The sequence below is a fragment of the Chelon labrosus genome (genome assembly GCF_963514085.1).
Source record: "Chelon labrosus genome assembly, chromosome: 18".
Classification (NCBI taxonomy): domain Eukaryota; kingdom Metazoa; phylum Chordata; class Actinopteri; order Mugiliformes; family Mugilidae; genus Chelon; species Chelon labrosus.
In genome coordinates this window covers 15387645-15402800 of record NC_140351.1, presented here as the reverse complement: position 1 = coordinate 15402800, position 15156 = coordinate 15387645, and the positions used below count along the sequence as shown (strand labels likewise).

General features: G+C 48.9%; 1 protein-coding gene across 1 annotated transcript in view; it reads left to right on the top strand.

Annotated features, from left to right (window-relative positions):
• The window catches only part of gli3 (GLI family zinc finger 3), a 90975-nt gene extending 75825 nt beyond the window's left edge, over positions 1-15150 (top strand). The window contains 8 exon segments of the mRNA XM_084565994.1: positions 747-860; positions 1741-1881; positions 9111-9260; positions 9385-9549; positions 9648-9938; positions 10802-11195; positions 11673-13939; positions 13941-15150. Coding sequence (XP_084422120.1) covers positions 747-860; positions 1741-1881; positions 9111-9260; positions 9385-9549; positions 9648-9938; positions 10802-11195; positions 11673-13939; positions 13941-14063 — 3645 coding nt within the window. The 3' untranslated portion in view covers positions 14064-15150.
• The last annotated feature ends 6 nt before the right edge of the window (positions 15151-15156 follow it).

Genomic DNA, 15156 nt, shown 5'->3' with positions numbered 1-15156 from the left:
AGCAAGGATATAGAGAGGGAATATTGACATGGATGGATGGATCCAAAGGGGCTTTTTCCTCTCCTTCCTCAACCCTTACTGTATGTGCGGGCGCACATTTGAAGTATATCACCCCTCCTCCCTGCTGTTTTCCCCATGCCTTAAATTTTTATCGCAAACGAGGCCTCATTCAAATTGGGCACACCAAAAATCGCCTTTCCTGAGTAAACAGAATATTGCTTAGGGGCCACAGTTGAATATCAAAGCTGAAAAGACAGAGAGCAGCGTCCTTTACTGTATTTAGGACGATGTAGGAGCAGAAAGCCTGCAAAAAAACCCCAAATCCTTTTCCAGAAGTTTAATTCTTTTGGTACGAAACAAAAATTCCCCTAAGGCCGTATTTACGCAAAGGGCCAAAGTCGGGTCATCCATTGGCTGAATTGGTTCTTGAGTTTGTTTTAATTGCAAATGATTAGGCCGGCTAATGTGATACACTGAATTGCATACTTTTTCATTAGCTCAGTTAAAACTTTGGGATGCAGGATTCATTACGGCTCAGTCACAGTTGTTTGTTCTGGTTGATTAAGTAAATGAATAATTGACTTATAAGCATCACATGCATTTTTAATAATATTATAAAGGATAAAAACTGGGGAGAGTTTGAAAAATGAAATGGGAAAAATCGAACAGTCAACACCACGCCACTCGGAGGCTCAAAATGATCAAATAAATGTCGGGAATGCTCAAGCACTTTTCTCTCCACACAGGCCAAGCCAACGAGTGAATCCGCTGTGAGCAGCACAGGAGACCCGATGCACCACAAACGCTCCAAAATGAAACCAGAGGAAGAGCTGCCGAGCCCAGGCGCGGTGAGCGTGCAGGTGGGGATTTACCACAAATACCTAAATCTATTTTTTAAGCAACCGACTCAGTGGATAATCTGGAGCCATCTGTCAAAATTGATCACGTTCAGGAAAAAGGGTAACACACTGGTTGGTAAATCCCAGAATTCACCAGCTTTTATTTTTAGATTTTTTTCCCCTCCACTAGAATAGGAAGCCCGTATACTGTACGTCCTGGTCACCTGCCAACATGGCTCCAACAATAGACAAGCTTACCAGCCACAGAGTGTATTTATTCACCTGCGTCAGTTCCTTGGTGTTAGTTTCCCACCCTGCTCTTATCGGTTTCCGAAGCGAAACAATCCATTGATCTTCGGGACGCGAGAAAGGAAATTGTTTTTGCTTTTGTTTAATCAAAATTTTAAGTGGTTGGAGAAAAAAACGAAAAAAACGAAAGAGAAAAGTGATAAGAGTAAGTGTTTGCATCTGCGGGATAAACCTTATTAGAGTCGATATTCGGGCAGCAGATACAGCCTGAGGCGTGCAGTGGAAGCCCGGCCTCTCCTGTGTTAGCCCACACCGGCTCGCTGCTCTGCCCAGAAATCTGACTGTGACAGTGAAATATGTCTGGGCTAATAGAGCAACCTACAGCAGGAAGAGGGGGTTAGATTCCTCAAATGCTCGCCGCGGCCCCGTCGCGTAACGACCCCCGGCTACAGAGAGGGGCTTTCAGTGGCACATTTCCACTCTCCACACTTTTCTCACAAGCAGCTGTGGACAAGACCTCTATCCAACAATTATTGCCCTTTCATGTAAAATATATCTTTTATGACAGATTTATATGGACTAATGTTAAATCCAACCCTATTAGGCCACGTTGCATATTTTTATTTTAATGCTGACTTTTCTTGTTCTGCAGGACCATCCTGATGGGATGACTCTGGTGAAGGAGGAAGGAGACAAGGATGAGAGCAAACAGGAGCCAGAGGTGGTTTATGAGACAAACTGCCACTGGGAGAACTGTTGCCGCGAGTTTGACACCCAGGAGCAGCTAGTACAAGTGAGTAGTGTTACATTTAAAGCCACAAACCTTATATTTTTCCAACAACTTTGTGTCAGTCGGTTAATACAGGCAGCTGATTTCAGTAAAAAGAAGGTCTACTATACACTTCATTGCTCAACACAGACCGACACAACCTCTGTGCTTTTGGTTCCTACCACTAATTTCACCATGGATGTTCTGCTTGTTTCATTCGGAAACATTTGGGGTGGGAAGTAACCAAGGGAGCCAAGGGAACCAAAGTCTAGAACGTCCACTAGACAGCTGACTAGACTGTCGGCTACAAAGCGATGAGAGACAAGGGCGGCTGTGGCTCAGTAGGTAGAGCGGGTTGTCCACGAACCAGAGGGTTAGCGGCTCGATCCCCGGAACGTGCCACATGCCGAAGTGTCCTTGAGCAAGACACTGAACCCCCAGTTGCTCCCAGTGCGTGGCACTGGTGTGTGAATGTGTGTATGCTTGTGTGAACGAATGGGTAGATGTGTCTGAGACTGTAAAGCGCTTTGAGTGCCAGTAGGTAGAAAAGCGCTATATAAAAGCAAGGCCATTACCATTTACCATTTTAAATTGGTAGCTGAAAGTGAGAATCTCGGTGGTTTCGACTTTGGTGTTAATTTGACGCTGTAGCTATGGCAACAGCGCAGAGCATATGCAGACCGTACACAAAGCCTAGCGCCGTAGCTGACGTGCTCCTCCTCAGAAATGTAACTACACAGACCACAAGAGCTGTGATTGGTCCGCTTTGATATTTCCGGTTGCTTCTCCATTTCTGCAATTTTCAAATTGATTGTTTTGATCAATAAAGATGGAACACATCGAGGAAAGGTTAACTGAGGAGGTTCGGAGATACAAACATTTGTACGACTTCAGGAAGTCAGGAAGTAGAAGCAAAAAATAACCCGACTGGCAAAAAAGACACAGCGCCGCCTAGTGTTTGGGTGGTGTTTTTACAGAGCGAGCCAGACTGACGAGCAGCATAAATGGCTCGCACCGACACAGGCTACATGCGTAGATTACGCTGTCTGTGTCCCGCAGATGTATAAACCGCATTTAAGACGTATATTTGCTGCGTTCATAGACACGCTATGAATAATCATGTGTCTTGGATGTGCAACTAAGCAACTAGTCGACCATATCAACACACCTGCTGCTCCCATGTCAGAAATATCGGTTTATTCCAAGTCCAAGTCAGAACATTTGACTGTCCTCGTCGGTGCAGGCAAACCAAGCAACTGTTTTTGGCCCTGTGAAAAAAAGATGGCTGCCTTTTGGTATATTTTGTGTTTTGCGATGACAACCATAAACCCCCTGATACCTATCAAGCCCCTACCGTGCATCAACAATTCCCCACAATCCCATTTTTTAGGGGCCCCCTTTTATCTACCCTATGACAGGTTTCGCTAGTTTTGGACTGGGGGATAAGCACATACGCTTCTATGCCGCGGTCTCCCCCCCCCCAGAACCTAGGATATCAGCTGATTGTCCATGTAACCCTTGCAGCACATTGGCAACTCACTTTAGCGCCTCAAACCCGTCAGGGGGTGTCACTAAACTGTGCACCGAATTTTTTATTTTCAGATGTTCAGACAGTTCATTGCCTCTTCGGGGCTGAGAAGTGTTCACATTTGACCCCAGTTCTTCTCCAGCTTTACTTACAGGCAAGCAGTGAGACACAACAGGGTGTTCACAACTCTAAGATGCCACTCAGAAAACACACACCACTTTGTGTTTGTGTGCTGTGAGCGGTCTCACAGTTTCTTTCCTCAAGCTCAGTAGATTCCGACAACATCAACAGAAGCTTGTGCTATTCTGGACAATGCCTCCTATCAGGCCACAACCTCTGCCTTGTGTGTCTGGGCAGCAGCAGCAGCAGCCTGCAGTCGAGTCAGAGCTGCAGGCGCTGACTGATACTGCTGCTGGATTCCTGATTGGATCCAGGGACTCTGGTAATGGGCTCAAAAGCTGGAGAGCACATCTCACAGCTGAACGGTGCTAACTGATTTGGCGGGTTAAGCCTCCCAGAGTCCGGATGTGAGCTTTGTGTCCTGCACCGGACCGGACCCCCTCCTGTCTGTTATCAGAACTCTCACACAGCCCCGGAGATGGATGGCTCTCATCATGTTGCGCCCGAGGGCTCAGCGTAAAGCTAAATATTAATGACATTATGGTTGCCCCCACCACGGCTACTTACGCTGACACTATTAGCTCTGCTGCTCTCGCGCGGCCTGCGAACCGCTCGGCTAACTGAACGAGCGGAGGCTGAAGTTGGAGAAGTGATGAAATTACACCAATATAGAGGACGGCGAAGTGCGCTCGCACGCACACACGTGCACTTGAAACACACATCGCCACACATCTGATAGAAAGATCCTCAGCTCTCCACAGCTGTCTATTTGCCGTCTTGACATCGCAATCCTCAGCTGCGGTGGTAACCCCTATCTATAATTGATATCCTCAGCACGGAATGGGCTGCCTCCCGTGTTTGAAGGGCTCAGCTCAAAGGTTGAGGATCTTGACAACTTCTTGCCCCTGTTTCAGGGGCCGGGATGAGCTAAGGTGGTGGGAGATGAGGCGAGGATGGTTTCTTAATAGAGGAAAATCCTGCTCGCATCCTCCCCCTACTGTAGTCACACCAGGTGGCCGTCCAAACAAAGCAACGTCCTCCCATTCCTCCACATACACTCTACCCGACCTAACCTCGCCAAGCCGCACTTATTATCAGATTGCCGTGTAGATGCAACAAAATCATCATTAGTTTTCCAATTTTTCCCGTCTTGGAATTGTTTCTTTTTTTTTTTCTTTTTTCTCCCCCCAGCTTTTGACTTCCTGATATTATTTCTCATTTCCTATGCACATGCAGATATGCGGAGAGATGCCAATAAAAGTCTTCGCCTACAGAATCCCTGCCCTCTAATTCAGCAGAGCGGACGAGAAAATGCTCTTATCTCTCCACCCCCTCCCCACCCCCCTCAGTAATAGGATAAGTACAGTATTTGGACCACAGTGGCTCTCCTCACACACACTGGGAGGGGTTCGGGGATGGGTGGGGTGGGGGGATTTTCATATAACCAAACAATGGCGCGTCCCTTCCCCCTGTACTTGTCTTCTGAAATAGCTTTGGGGAAAATAACATGATGAGGAAGGAAAAAAAAAATGCCCGGCTCTAACCGTTTTCACCAGTGGCTTTTGCACAAACTTTACACATGCATTCATCCGGCAGCGCCGGTCTTTAAAATTTTCATTGCGTGTCATGAAATAAAAGTCTTTTTTGAAGTGAAAAAGAAGAAAAGTAAACCGCTGCACCGATTCAAATATCCCCCTTTTCTTTGTGGTTGGCCTAATTTTAGAATTAAGCCTCCACACCACCCTCATCGCTTTCCACCTTGTTCAAAAGCACTCCTGCCGAGCTCTTGATGCGTATTTTTACACCCTCAAACGTGCTCTCACCATGACATGCCACGGCGTTCCTTTATCATCCGCGTTTAAGCGCTCTTGGTGCCGCCGATAAGATAAACATCAGATCTATGCAATTTGGCTCACTTATCTGGCCTACCCAGTCAGCAAAAGCGAGGCGGGTGTCAATTTTAGTTTGCTCTATTTATTTCATTTATTGCATTTCGGCTCTGTACACCTCTCCGTCGCCCTCGCCGCTCGGCGTTCTTTCGCTTCCCCGTTCGCTCCCTCTCTCATTTTCTCTTTCATTTTCCCGCCCTCCCCTCTTTCCCCTCGGAGGGAGTACTTTTAAAGATAAGGCCTGGTGGCTTCTTTAATGTCTCTCTTGAAGTAGGCTTTTTTTCATGCCAACCCCACACTCCCATAATTGCCTAATATGGCCTTGCTCAACAATCTTTTCTTATTTTCCTTATTGATCTGTTTCTGATACTTCACCGCGGAGAGTTCGCCAAGGGAGCTGTACATTTTCCACCGCCGTTACACGACGACCACATTCCATGTAGGCCATATTGTCCCCTTTGTTTTAATGCAGAGACAGTCATTGCATCACAGAGGCAAAAAGTAAATGAAAGCTGATCAATTCTGAAACAGCATAAACGTTTTCATTACTAAATGTATTTCTGGCTCTTCCCAGCTTTCAGTTTTGTTTGATTTTGACCGCTGCTTCTCCACTTAAATAATCTATGCTGAACTGGTGTGAACTCAAGAATTCATCTGTCACAGACTGCTTTTAGAAGACGTGTTGGACTCTTTTTCGGGGTGGTCTGCATGTGTGTGTTCCCGCTGCTCATCAGGCCCTTTCTACCCCCACCGAGTCGACCGTTCAGTTCCAGGTCATCCACACAGGTGGCGCTATTATGTCCTTGTTCTCGCACGGGGAGCCGGCCCTGCCTGTGTGCAGCCTTGCTGAGGCGGCCGCTGCGCGCCTCCCCGGTGTTAAAGGGAGATAAACGTAGGCGCAGTCTGAAGGCAGCCCCCCTCCTCTGGCTGCTGGCGCAGGCCTTTAATTGGTAAAATGCAGATTTTTTTTTGATCAGGAGAAGGATTAGGCCCCTTATCTGTCTAGAGTATCTTATGCTAAGATGAAAAGACTGTGCTGAATTACACATGCCAATTCTAGCTCCCTGCCCCTTGCTCGCTCGCTCGCTTATTCTCATCCTCCCTCCTTCCCTCAGCCTCAGTTTCCCCTTTTACTTCCTCCCTCCCTCCTTCCCTCCCTTCTTTGCCTTTTTTCATGCCCGCCCCCCCCCCCCCCCCCCCCCCTCCACACCCCCCTCCTCTCTTTACACAAAGCACTTCAGCAACTGACATCACAAAAGAGCATATGATTTATTAGGCGGTGTTTGATAAAGCTAAACGGTGTTGCGGGTCCCACAGCTTAGTGAAATTGCCTTGTAAACAGGCCCTCTTTTCATGCACGCTTGCATTCTAATGCATGGGGGCTATGTCCCAGAGAGGGTTTGATAAGGAGACGTGGAGATGGATACTGAAGTGGGCAAATGCTGGGAAAAAGCAGAGAAAATGATACGAGTCCGTGTATAACAGACTCGTGCGTGCTGCAGAGATGTGAGGGTTAGAGAAAGTAGAAAGTCATTTTAAATCCCGAGCTTAAAACATAAAACTCCAATTTATGTGTAAATATGTGTTTTAGTGCTATTTATGGTTCTGGTTGTTTTTGCCGTGTCCCCAGGCAGCAGGGGTCTGGACCAAGCAAAAGAGTGTCTGCACCTGTGTGTGTGTGTGTGTGCGCACCCCTCATACGTCACAGACGCCTTCAGTGTCCCCTGTGTCCGCGTCCCTTGCGCTCCCTGTCGCGCGACTCCCTCCTAAATCCATCTTGGTGGCGTTTTTACAGTTGTTGGCCGATAAGCTGGCAGGGGGAAGATGAATAACCTGCCGCGCCGCCGCTATCAGCACCTGTTTGTCGATTTAGCCGGCCAACGGGACCTGTCTGCTCAGCATGGAGATTATTGATTCAATAAGAATTGCCATTAGATCATGCCATTAGGTTTCTCGGCGGCCCCTCTCCCCCGTGCTGCCTGTCCCCCTCTCTGTCAGCTCGGAGGCTCATGCATCACACCCGTCAGCGACCTCCTTCATTTGTACGACCGGCGCTCGTATCCATCTGTGTGTGTGTGTGTGTGTGAGCGCGTGCGTGCGCGGTGTTGTGCCAGCCGCCGGCGTGATCCAACACCGCGGCGCTCTACCCCATCGCTCTCAGCCGGGGGATATTGAACGCTGGTCACAACAGACCGATCGCTTGCCACAGGGATTCCCTTTGCAGGGAGGAAGAAAAAGAGAGCGCGGGTCAGGTTTTCTGAAGCTCCGAACAAGGTGGGGAGGAGATCAATCTTGGGGAAACTTCCACCGACGTCTATGGTCATCCAGTCCCCAGTCATTTTCCCTGGAATTAGTCTTGTTTTGTCACTTGAAAATTAAAAAGTGTCAAGCGAGAATAATGGAGGCTCTTTGCCGATACGTTAGCGTCCATTTTACGCTTTGCTTTTTGCGCTCAGCTTGCTGCTGCCGTGCTGACTCATTTGTCGATACTACCCCTTTGGTATTATCGGGAGGCGGGGGTCAAAATGTCTCGGAGAAAGATTCCAGTGGATGCCGTGGTCGAAGGCGTACACGGGGTCATGATCTGGCCAGTGGGCAGGGTGCAGGGAAGGTACAAAGATGACATTGTCAGGACAGTGTCACGGCCTGGAGGGAAACCGACCCGGAATACTTCTTTTTGCTTTGTTCCTGCGTGTTTTATAGCTCAAGCAATCTTGTGAATAAGTGCTCACACAAAGCGTTGATTCCCCAGACATTTAAGAGCATTCAAAGTCAAGTCTGTATTTATCTCCCTTGCTCCCATCCGTCCCTCGTTATTCACCCCCAAGGTAAAAAAGACTCTTCTCCGCTGCTCAGGAATGTAATAATACTGCTTTCTTTCGGTCAGGATATTGTCTGTCTCCCTGGGTTTAAATTGCCGTCGGAAAGGCACTTCAGAGGCCACCGTACGCTGTTGTCTCCGAAAGAGAGCCAGATGTTGACCTCATCCCCAGAGGGTCTCCGTCTGCATGCCTTTCCCCTCCTCATCTCTTTCATCCTCCTGTAACATCCACCACTTACCCCATTTTACAAGTCAGTTAGTGAGAAAGGGGAGAAAAAAGGGATGGAGAAAAAGGGGAAGAGAGGAGGCTTTTGGAGCGGGAGGAAGGTGGTGCTCGCAGATATAATGCTTGGCTGGAGTTGTAAAGCCCCTCGCATTTCAGAAGCCTTGACTGAACTTTTGATTTCTCGCCCTATCTGCTCACCTCCCTCCCACCTCCACCCCCCCCCACCCCCCCCACCCCCCTTCCTCCTAAGCCTCAGATTGGAAGTTGCCACGGCAGCACAACTGTCAACACATGTCACAGAGGGGCGCGGGCCAAATGTGATGCGTAGTGACAGGGTTTTATTTGAAAACCCTGTTCAGATCGGACACCGAGACTCACAAGTCTGCCTTTTTCTTTTTTCTTTTTTTTTCTTTTTTTCCCGCGCCTTTGTGCTGATTTCAACAGAGAGGGGAGAGAGAAAGAGAAGGAAGTTCAGATGGAAGAAATTAAACAGAACATGAAAAGGAAGGGAAAATAGAGAAGGCTTCTAATGCCGCGGCGCAAAAACTCCCTTAAGATGAATAACGAATCGCTCGAATGAAAAATTACGCTGCGCTTCGTCCAAACTCCGTCCAAAAGTGTGCATAGTAATGCAGCTCTGAGTGGATTTATCTCATCTTCTTTTTCTAGCACATCAACAATGACCACATCCACGGAGAGAAGAAGGAGTTCGTGTGTCGGTGGGAGGAATGCTCTCGAGAGCAGAAGCCCTTCAAGGCGCAGTACATGCTGGTGGTCCACATGCGCAGACATACCGGGGAAAAACCACACAAGTGCACAGTAAGGATGCTCATATTTGTTCACTAGACATCATATAATTGAGGAGATATTTTGCATGGAACCTGAAAGCCCGAGATAATAAATTACAGGATGTCTGAGTTATGTTCTCTTCCTCTTCTTTTAGTTTGAAGGTTGCGCCAAGGCCTACTCCCGTCTGGAAAACCTTAAGACTCACTTACGTTCCCACACTGGAGAGAAACCGTACGTGTGTGAACACGAAGGCTGCAACAAGGCTTTTTCCAATGCCTCAGACCGGGCGAAGCATCAGAATCGCACACATTCAAATGAGGTACCAATAGATATACTTTCATATGTTCCAGTGCTGTCAAATTTCCAGTTTTAGCGATGTTTTAACTGAATGTTCTCCTCTCTCTCGCTATCTTCTAGAAACCCTATGTGTGTAAAATCCCAGGCTGCACCAAACGCTACACTGACCCCAGCTCCTTGCGCAAGCACGTTAAGACGGTACACGGGCCCGAGGCGCACGTCACCAAGAAGCAGCGCGGAGATTACCCCCGCCCTCCGCCCCAGCCCCGGGAGCCAGGGGGCAACGGCCAGGGTCGGTCGCCAGGGCAACTGCCCCTGGGTGGGTATACGGACCAAAGGGAGTACAACCATGTTACCTCAAAACAGGATGAATGTCTGCAGGTCAAGTCCATCAAGACCGAGAAGCCGATGGTAAGAGTTCGTTTCAGGCTTTAGATCCACTTTGCTCGCGCACATTTAACTTCATTTTGATTTTAACTTTCCTTCCTTTACTTTAACACACTGTTTCAATGCCTAGTGTTTCGTACTTTTAACGCTGAAAACTTCTAATGAGTACGTGTTCTCCTCTATCCAATGCTTCGGCATTTCTCTCCTTCCCTTTCTAAGGACAGTGGGTAATCAGGTGAGCTAGGTGTCACTGCATACTCTTTCCCGGTCTCATTTCTCTTTCCTTTCTCGGTCATCGTTTTATGGTCCGTCAGACTTTCCTCATTATATCACAACTGCTTGACTCTTCCACGATGAACGCCATGTTCTCATCGTAGTTTTCTCTCATCCCTCAACGTTCATGAAAGAATTCGTATATCATTGCACAGCGTTTTGTTTTTTGTTTTTTATCAAAGGCGATGCATTTCTGTTAGCAGTGCTTAATGGCTTTGGGAAAAAACTGCAAGGGCTCTGAAACTATGCCTGATTGTGTCCCATGGTTGCACTGTGAGGACTAATTTACTAATGAACGGGGAGAAAATCCTCTAAACATGATTGACGTTTGACCTTAATCCTACCCTGTTCTCTGAAAACAACCCAAAACACTTTGGCTTTTGAAGTTTCACAGCAGAAGGCTTTAGCCATGTCCCAATAATGTACCAAACTTCTACCTCTATGCTTTATCTAAAAGCATAAATGTAACAGTTGGCTGATCATCATTGTCCTGCATTATAGGGAATGCATCACTTAAAGCACTGCATTGTCTCATTGTTTGTGACATGTAACGTTGCATACTTTCCCTCGTGTCGCCTCTAATAAACTTTCTTTCCCCGCTCTGTGTCCCTCAGACGTCTCAGCCAAGCCCTGGCGGTCAGTCTACATGCAGCAGTGACCAGTCCCCCGTCAGCACCTATCCCTACAGTGGAGTCCAGCTTGCTGTGAGCGCCGGACGCTCGCCAGGGGAGGGGCTGGAGGAGGACGAGGGGAGAGGGGAAAACGAAGAGGAGGCAGAGGAGGAGTGTGAGGGCGAGCCGGCCCCCATCATGGACTCCACGGTGTCCACGGCGACCGCGGCCATGCTGACCCTGCAGGCGAGGCGAAGTATCGGCCGCCCCCTGCGCTGGATGGAGCACATGAAGATGGAGAGGCTGAAGCAGGTGAACGGAGCGCTGCCCAGGCTGGGGCCCCTGTCCCCTACGCCGCCCCCTAAAGGTTCTGCAGTGCCCAACATCCTGGGGAAGGGTAAGGTTAACTCTTTTTAAACGTCTTTTTTTTTTTTTTTTAAATATCGACAAACGCAACAGCATGTGGTTGAGTTAATGTGAGCATTTTACTGTTAAACTGCACATTACCGCGACTCTGGGTACAAATTTCAGAAAGGAACGATCCCAGATTCCATGTTCCGCATTTTGGCTGAAGGACTAAAGCAAAACAAATGCTTAAAATTTACTGTTACGCTGGAAAATGGTATCAAGCTGTATATCAAATCAGGGAGAATAGCATGTAATGTAATGTTTCATGGCCAAGTGCTGCCAGTTGTCTATGGTAACATCTGTTTGAGAGATCTCTCCACACTTACACTTAACTTGTTTGGCTCCTTCTCCCTCATTCTCCAGCAATATTCTTTTTTACCACACATAATTTTTCTCTCTCTCTCTCTCTCTCTCTCTCTGTCCCGACTTTCTTCAGTCTAAATTCTCTGTCTGTGTGTCTCCCCAGGATCCTGTCCGGGCAGGCAGTCGGGGGTGTCTGCTCCTCAGCCGCCTGCTCACGCTGAGCTGAGCAGCACAGAGCTAACAGTGCTCAATTTGCTCAGAGACCGGCGCGACAGCAGCGGTAGCGCCACCAGCTCGGCCTACCTGAGCAGCAGCCGGCGCTCCTCCGGCATCTCCCCCTGCTTCTCCAGTCGGCGCTCGAGCCAGGCTTCCCAGAGCGAGGGTACAACGGCAGCCGGCCACCACCGCCGCCTCCACAACCTCAGCTCCACCGACTCGTACGACCCCATCTCCACGGACGCCTCCCGCCGGTCCAGTGAGGCTAGCCACTATGGAGGTGGTGTGGGAGGAGGGGGTGGAGGGATACCCTCAGGCGGGGGCTGTGGAGGTGTGGGAGCAGGAGTAGGCATAGGAGGGGGGTCAAGAGGGATGCTCAATTTAACCCCAGCGCAGCACTACCATCTTAAAGCCAAGTACGCAGCAGCAACTGGGGGCCCACCTCCCACTCCTCTACCCAACATGGAGCGCATGAGTTTGAAGACTCGCATGGCCATGATGGACGACGGTGGAAGCAACCACTGTTTGCCACCTCTTGTCAGGCCGCCTCGCTGCAGTGAAGGCACTAACGGGTATAATAATGGGTATGTGGGACATGCAGGTTACAGGAGGAGGGTCCTCTATCCTGGCGAGGGACCACTGAACGGCAACAGGAGGGCCAGCGACCCAGTGCGGACACAGCCTCCCGAAACCTTCAGTTTGCCTCCAGTGCAACGCTTCAGCAGCCTTAACAACCTCCACCCTCTTCCGCCTCTGGCCCATCATTCCACGCCCGAATCGCGCAACTTTTGCTTGCAGAACTACACGCGCTCGGAGGGCAACTTGCAGAGAGGCCTGCAGCACTCGCCGTTCACCCCCAGTATTGCGGAACATGCAGCCTTAGAAGCTCTCGCCATGGAGGATGATGGGGAGGCTGGCCTGTTGCTTGGGGACGAAGATATGCTACCGGACGACCTGGTGCAGTATCTCCACTCCCAGGTTCAGATGGACAGTGGCTCCTACGTGCACAGTGAGGACCAAATAGCTTCCAGCCAAAGGGACTCCTCCCATCTATCTATGGAGGATATGGACCAGATCCACACTTTAGGATTAAATACGACCTTCCCTGGGTCCCAGGGTCTCCAGCAGCAGCAGCAGCAGCAGCAGATAGCAGAGAGGAACAGCCCCAGTAAGCTTCCCATCCAGTGGAATGAAGTGACTTCCGGGAGTACTGACAGGTCTCCCCACAGGGAACAAATCCATCATTCACAGTGCGGTAGATGGCCTGGCACAGAACATGGACCTGTATCTGCACCTTTTGGTAGGTTTGGAAACATGGTGGTTCAGCAACAAGTGCCCCTTGATTTCCAGAACAGTTGTGCCCAGGTCAATCAGTCTCAAAGTGCTTCCTGTGTCAACGCTGGAGTGAAGCTAGAGACGTCCCCGAACTCCTGCTCAGAGATGAGAGGTACTGGTCACTTGACAAACATGTTCGGCAGGCCCAGCTTCTCACAGATCGTCGATGAGCCTCCTCCACAGGGCTTTAAGCAGCAGGCCTCCAGCGGACCTCAGAAACAGAGCCACTTCCAGCAGAACAGTAACACCTCCTGCCATGTTGGAAACAACCTCGCTCTTAACCGGGCCTCCATGGACAGCCTCCCCAGCCTCTCCCAGGGAACTTCTCTTCATCACAATCGGCTGGTGCATGCCCCTCGCCCGCCGATCAACAGCTACAGGAACTTGGTCCGGACCCAGCAGTACCTCAATCCTGAGAGCTCCGGCGGAGTCCAGTCTTGCCCCAACCAGCAGCAGCAACAACAACTGCAGAGGAGCGGGGACCACTGTTCCCTTGCACATCAGGTATCTGGGCTGAAATTGGAGACCCCAGACCATGGATATTTGGAACAGGGCTTTGGTGACTGCCTCTCTTACGAAGCAGCAGATCGCAAGACCTCCTCGTTCCCCGTTCTGGAGGACCAGTGCTTGCTGGACTCCATGGCTGAGCCTGAGGGACAAGGTGGTGGTAACGGGAATTCAGTCGCCCTTCTCTCCCCTGGTGCGGACCAGGTCACCAGCACAGTGGATGGCAATGTGCCCGGTGTATTAGAGGGAGGGGTAAGTCTGGACTTTGGTGCCATGCTGGAAGACGGTTACGACCAGGGTAGCCTGGTCTCAGGGGTGTTGAGTCCCTCCATCTTCCAGGGTCTGTCCAGGACCTCGTCACGCCTCACCACCCCCCCGAACATCTGCTACCTTCCACAGCGTGGCCCCTGGCCTGAACAACATGGCAATTGGAGACATGAGTTCTCTCCTCACCACGCTCGCTGAGGAGAGCAAGTTCCTGGCTATCATGCAGTAGCTGCTCTCTCTCCCTCCCTCTCTCTCTCTCTCTCTCTCTCCCCGCTTTCTCCTCGCTTAGGAAAAATGAAAAAAGGAAGAGAAAAACTCTGGTGTACGTGAAGATTAAGACATAAGTGGCAATTATGAGAACTTTAATATGTACTTAAAAGTGTTCTGGAACAGTTGCTAAACCCTTTTATTTTGTAAAAAAAAAAAGTCATCCCGCACAGAAATGGGATGTGTATAGAAAAACACTTATATTCCTTTTCTGGAATGAAGGCTATTTTTGGAAGACCTTCTCTTTATATTACCATGTGACGGTGAGCAAACACTCACTCACTCCCTTGAATCAGTATTCTGTGTATTGTCACTGTTTTTGCTGTCGGTAAAAAAAAAATGCATGTACTCAAGTTTAAACATTGAACACTGTCTATAGAAGTACATAGCCCGTGTGCCAAGTATCCGGCCGTTTCGAATCCCACAGGTACAACGTCAGTACATCCATTCTCTTTATAGCAGGTGAGACGTGGGTCATTAATTTAACAGGCCCTGACGACAACTTTATATATCATAGGTTTAATAAGTGGTATATTTGCATTTGTTGTCATTTTGTTTATATGTTACTTTTGTGACGCTGTAAATGTTTTACCAAGTGGTGTTTTGTTAAGATGGTATCGAGTCCAAAAAAAAAAAAAAAAGAAAAGAAAAAAAGGACCTCCAAGTCTTCACGGCACCGTAGATTGTGGTCTACTTGATTTAGTTAGTCTGGTAAGGTACTCACAAGTGTATATAACAGTGTTTCTCATATTCTGTTTGTGATCTGATTTTCGATGTTGGATTGCACGGTTGTTTCGGAGCCGATGTGTAAATCGACGTTCTCTCCTTGATTCGGTGCTTTCGTGTACGCTCACACTAATTGATATGAGTACATTTATGGTTTTAAAACTGTCTTAATGACCGACAGCGGTCAAACAGCAGCGCGCGAATGCTGTAAAGTGATGTGTTCTGTTTTATAGGAAATCATCCGTATCGTTTCCTCCAAAGCTCTTAAATTCAGAATGTGTACTGCCATCGAGTATTGCAGTGACTTTGTCAACAGTGTTAGTGTTGCC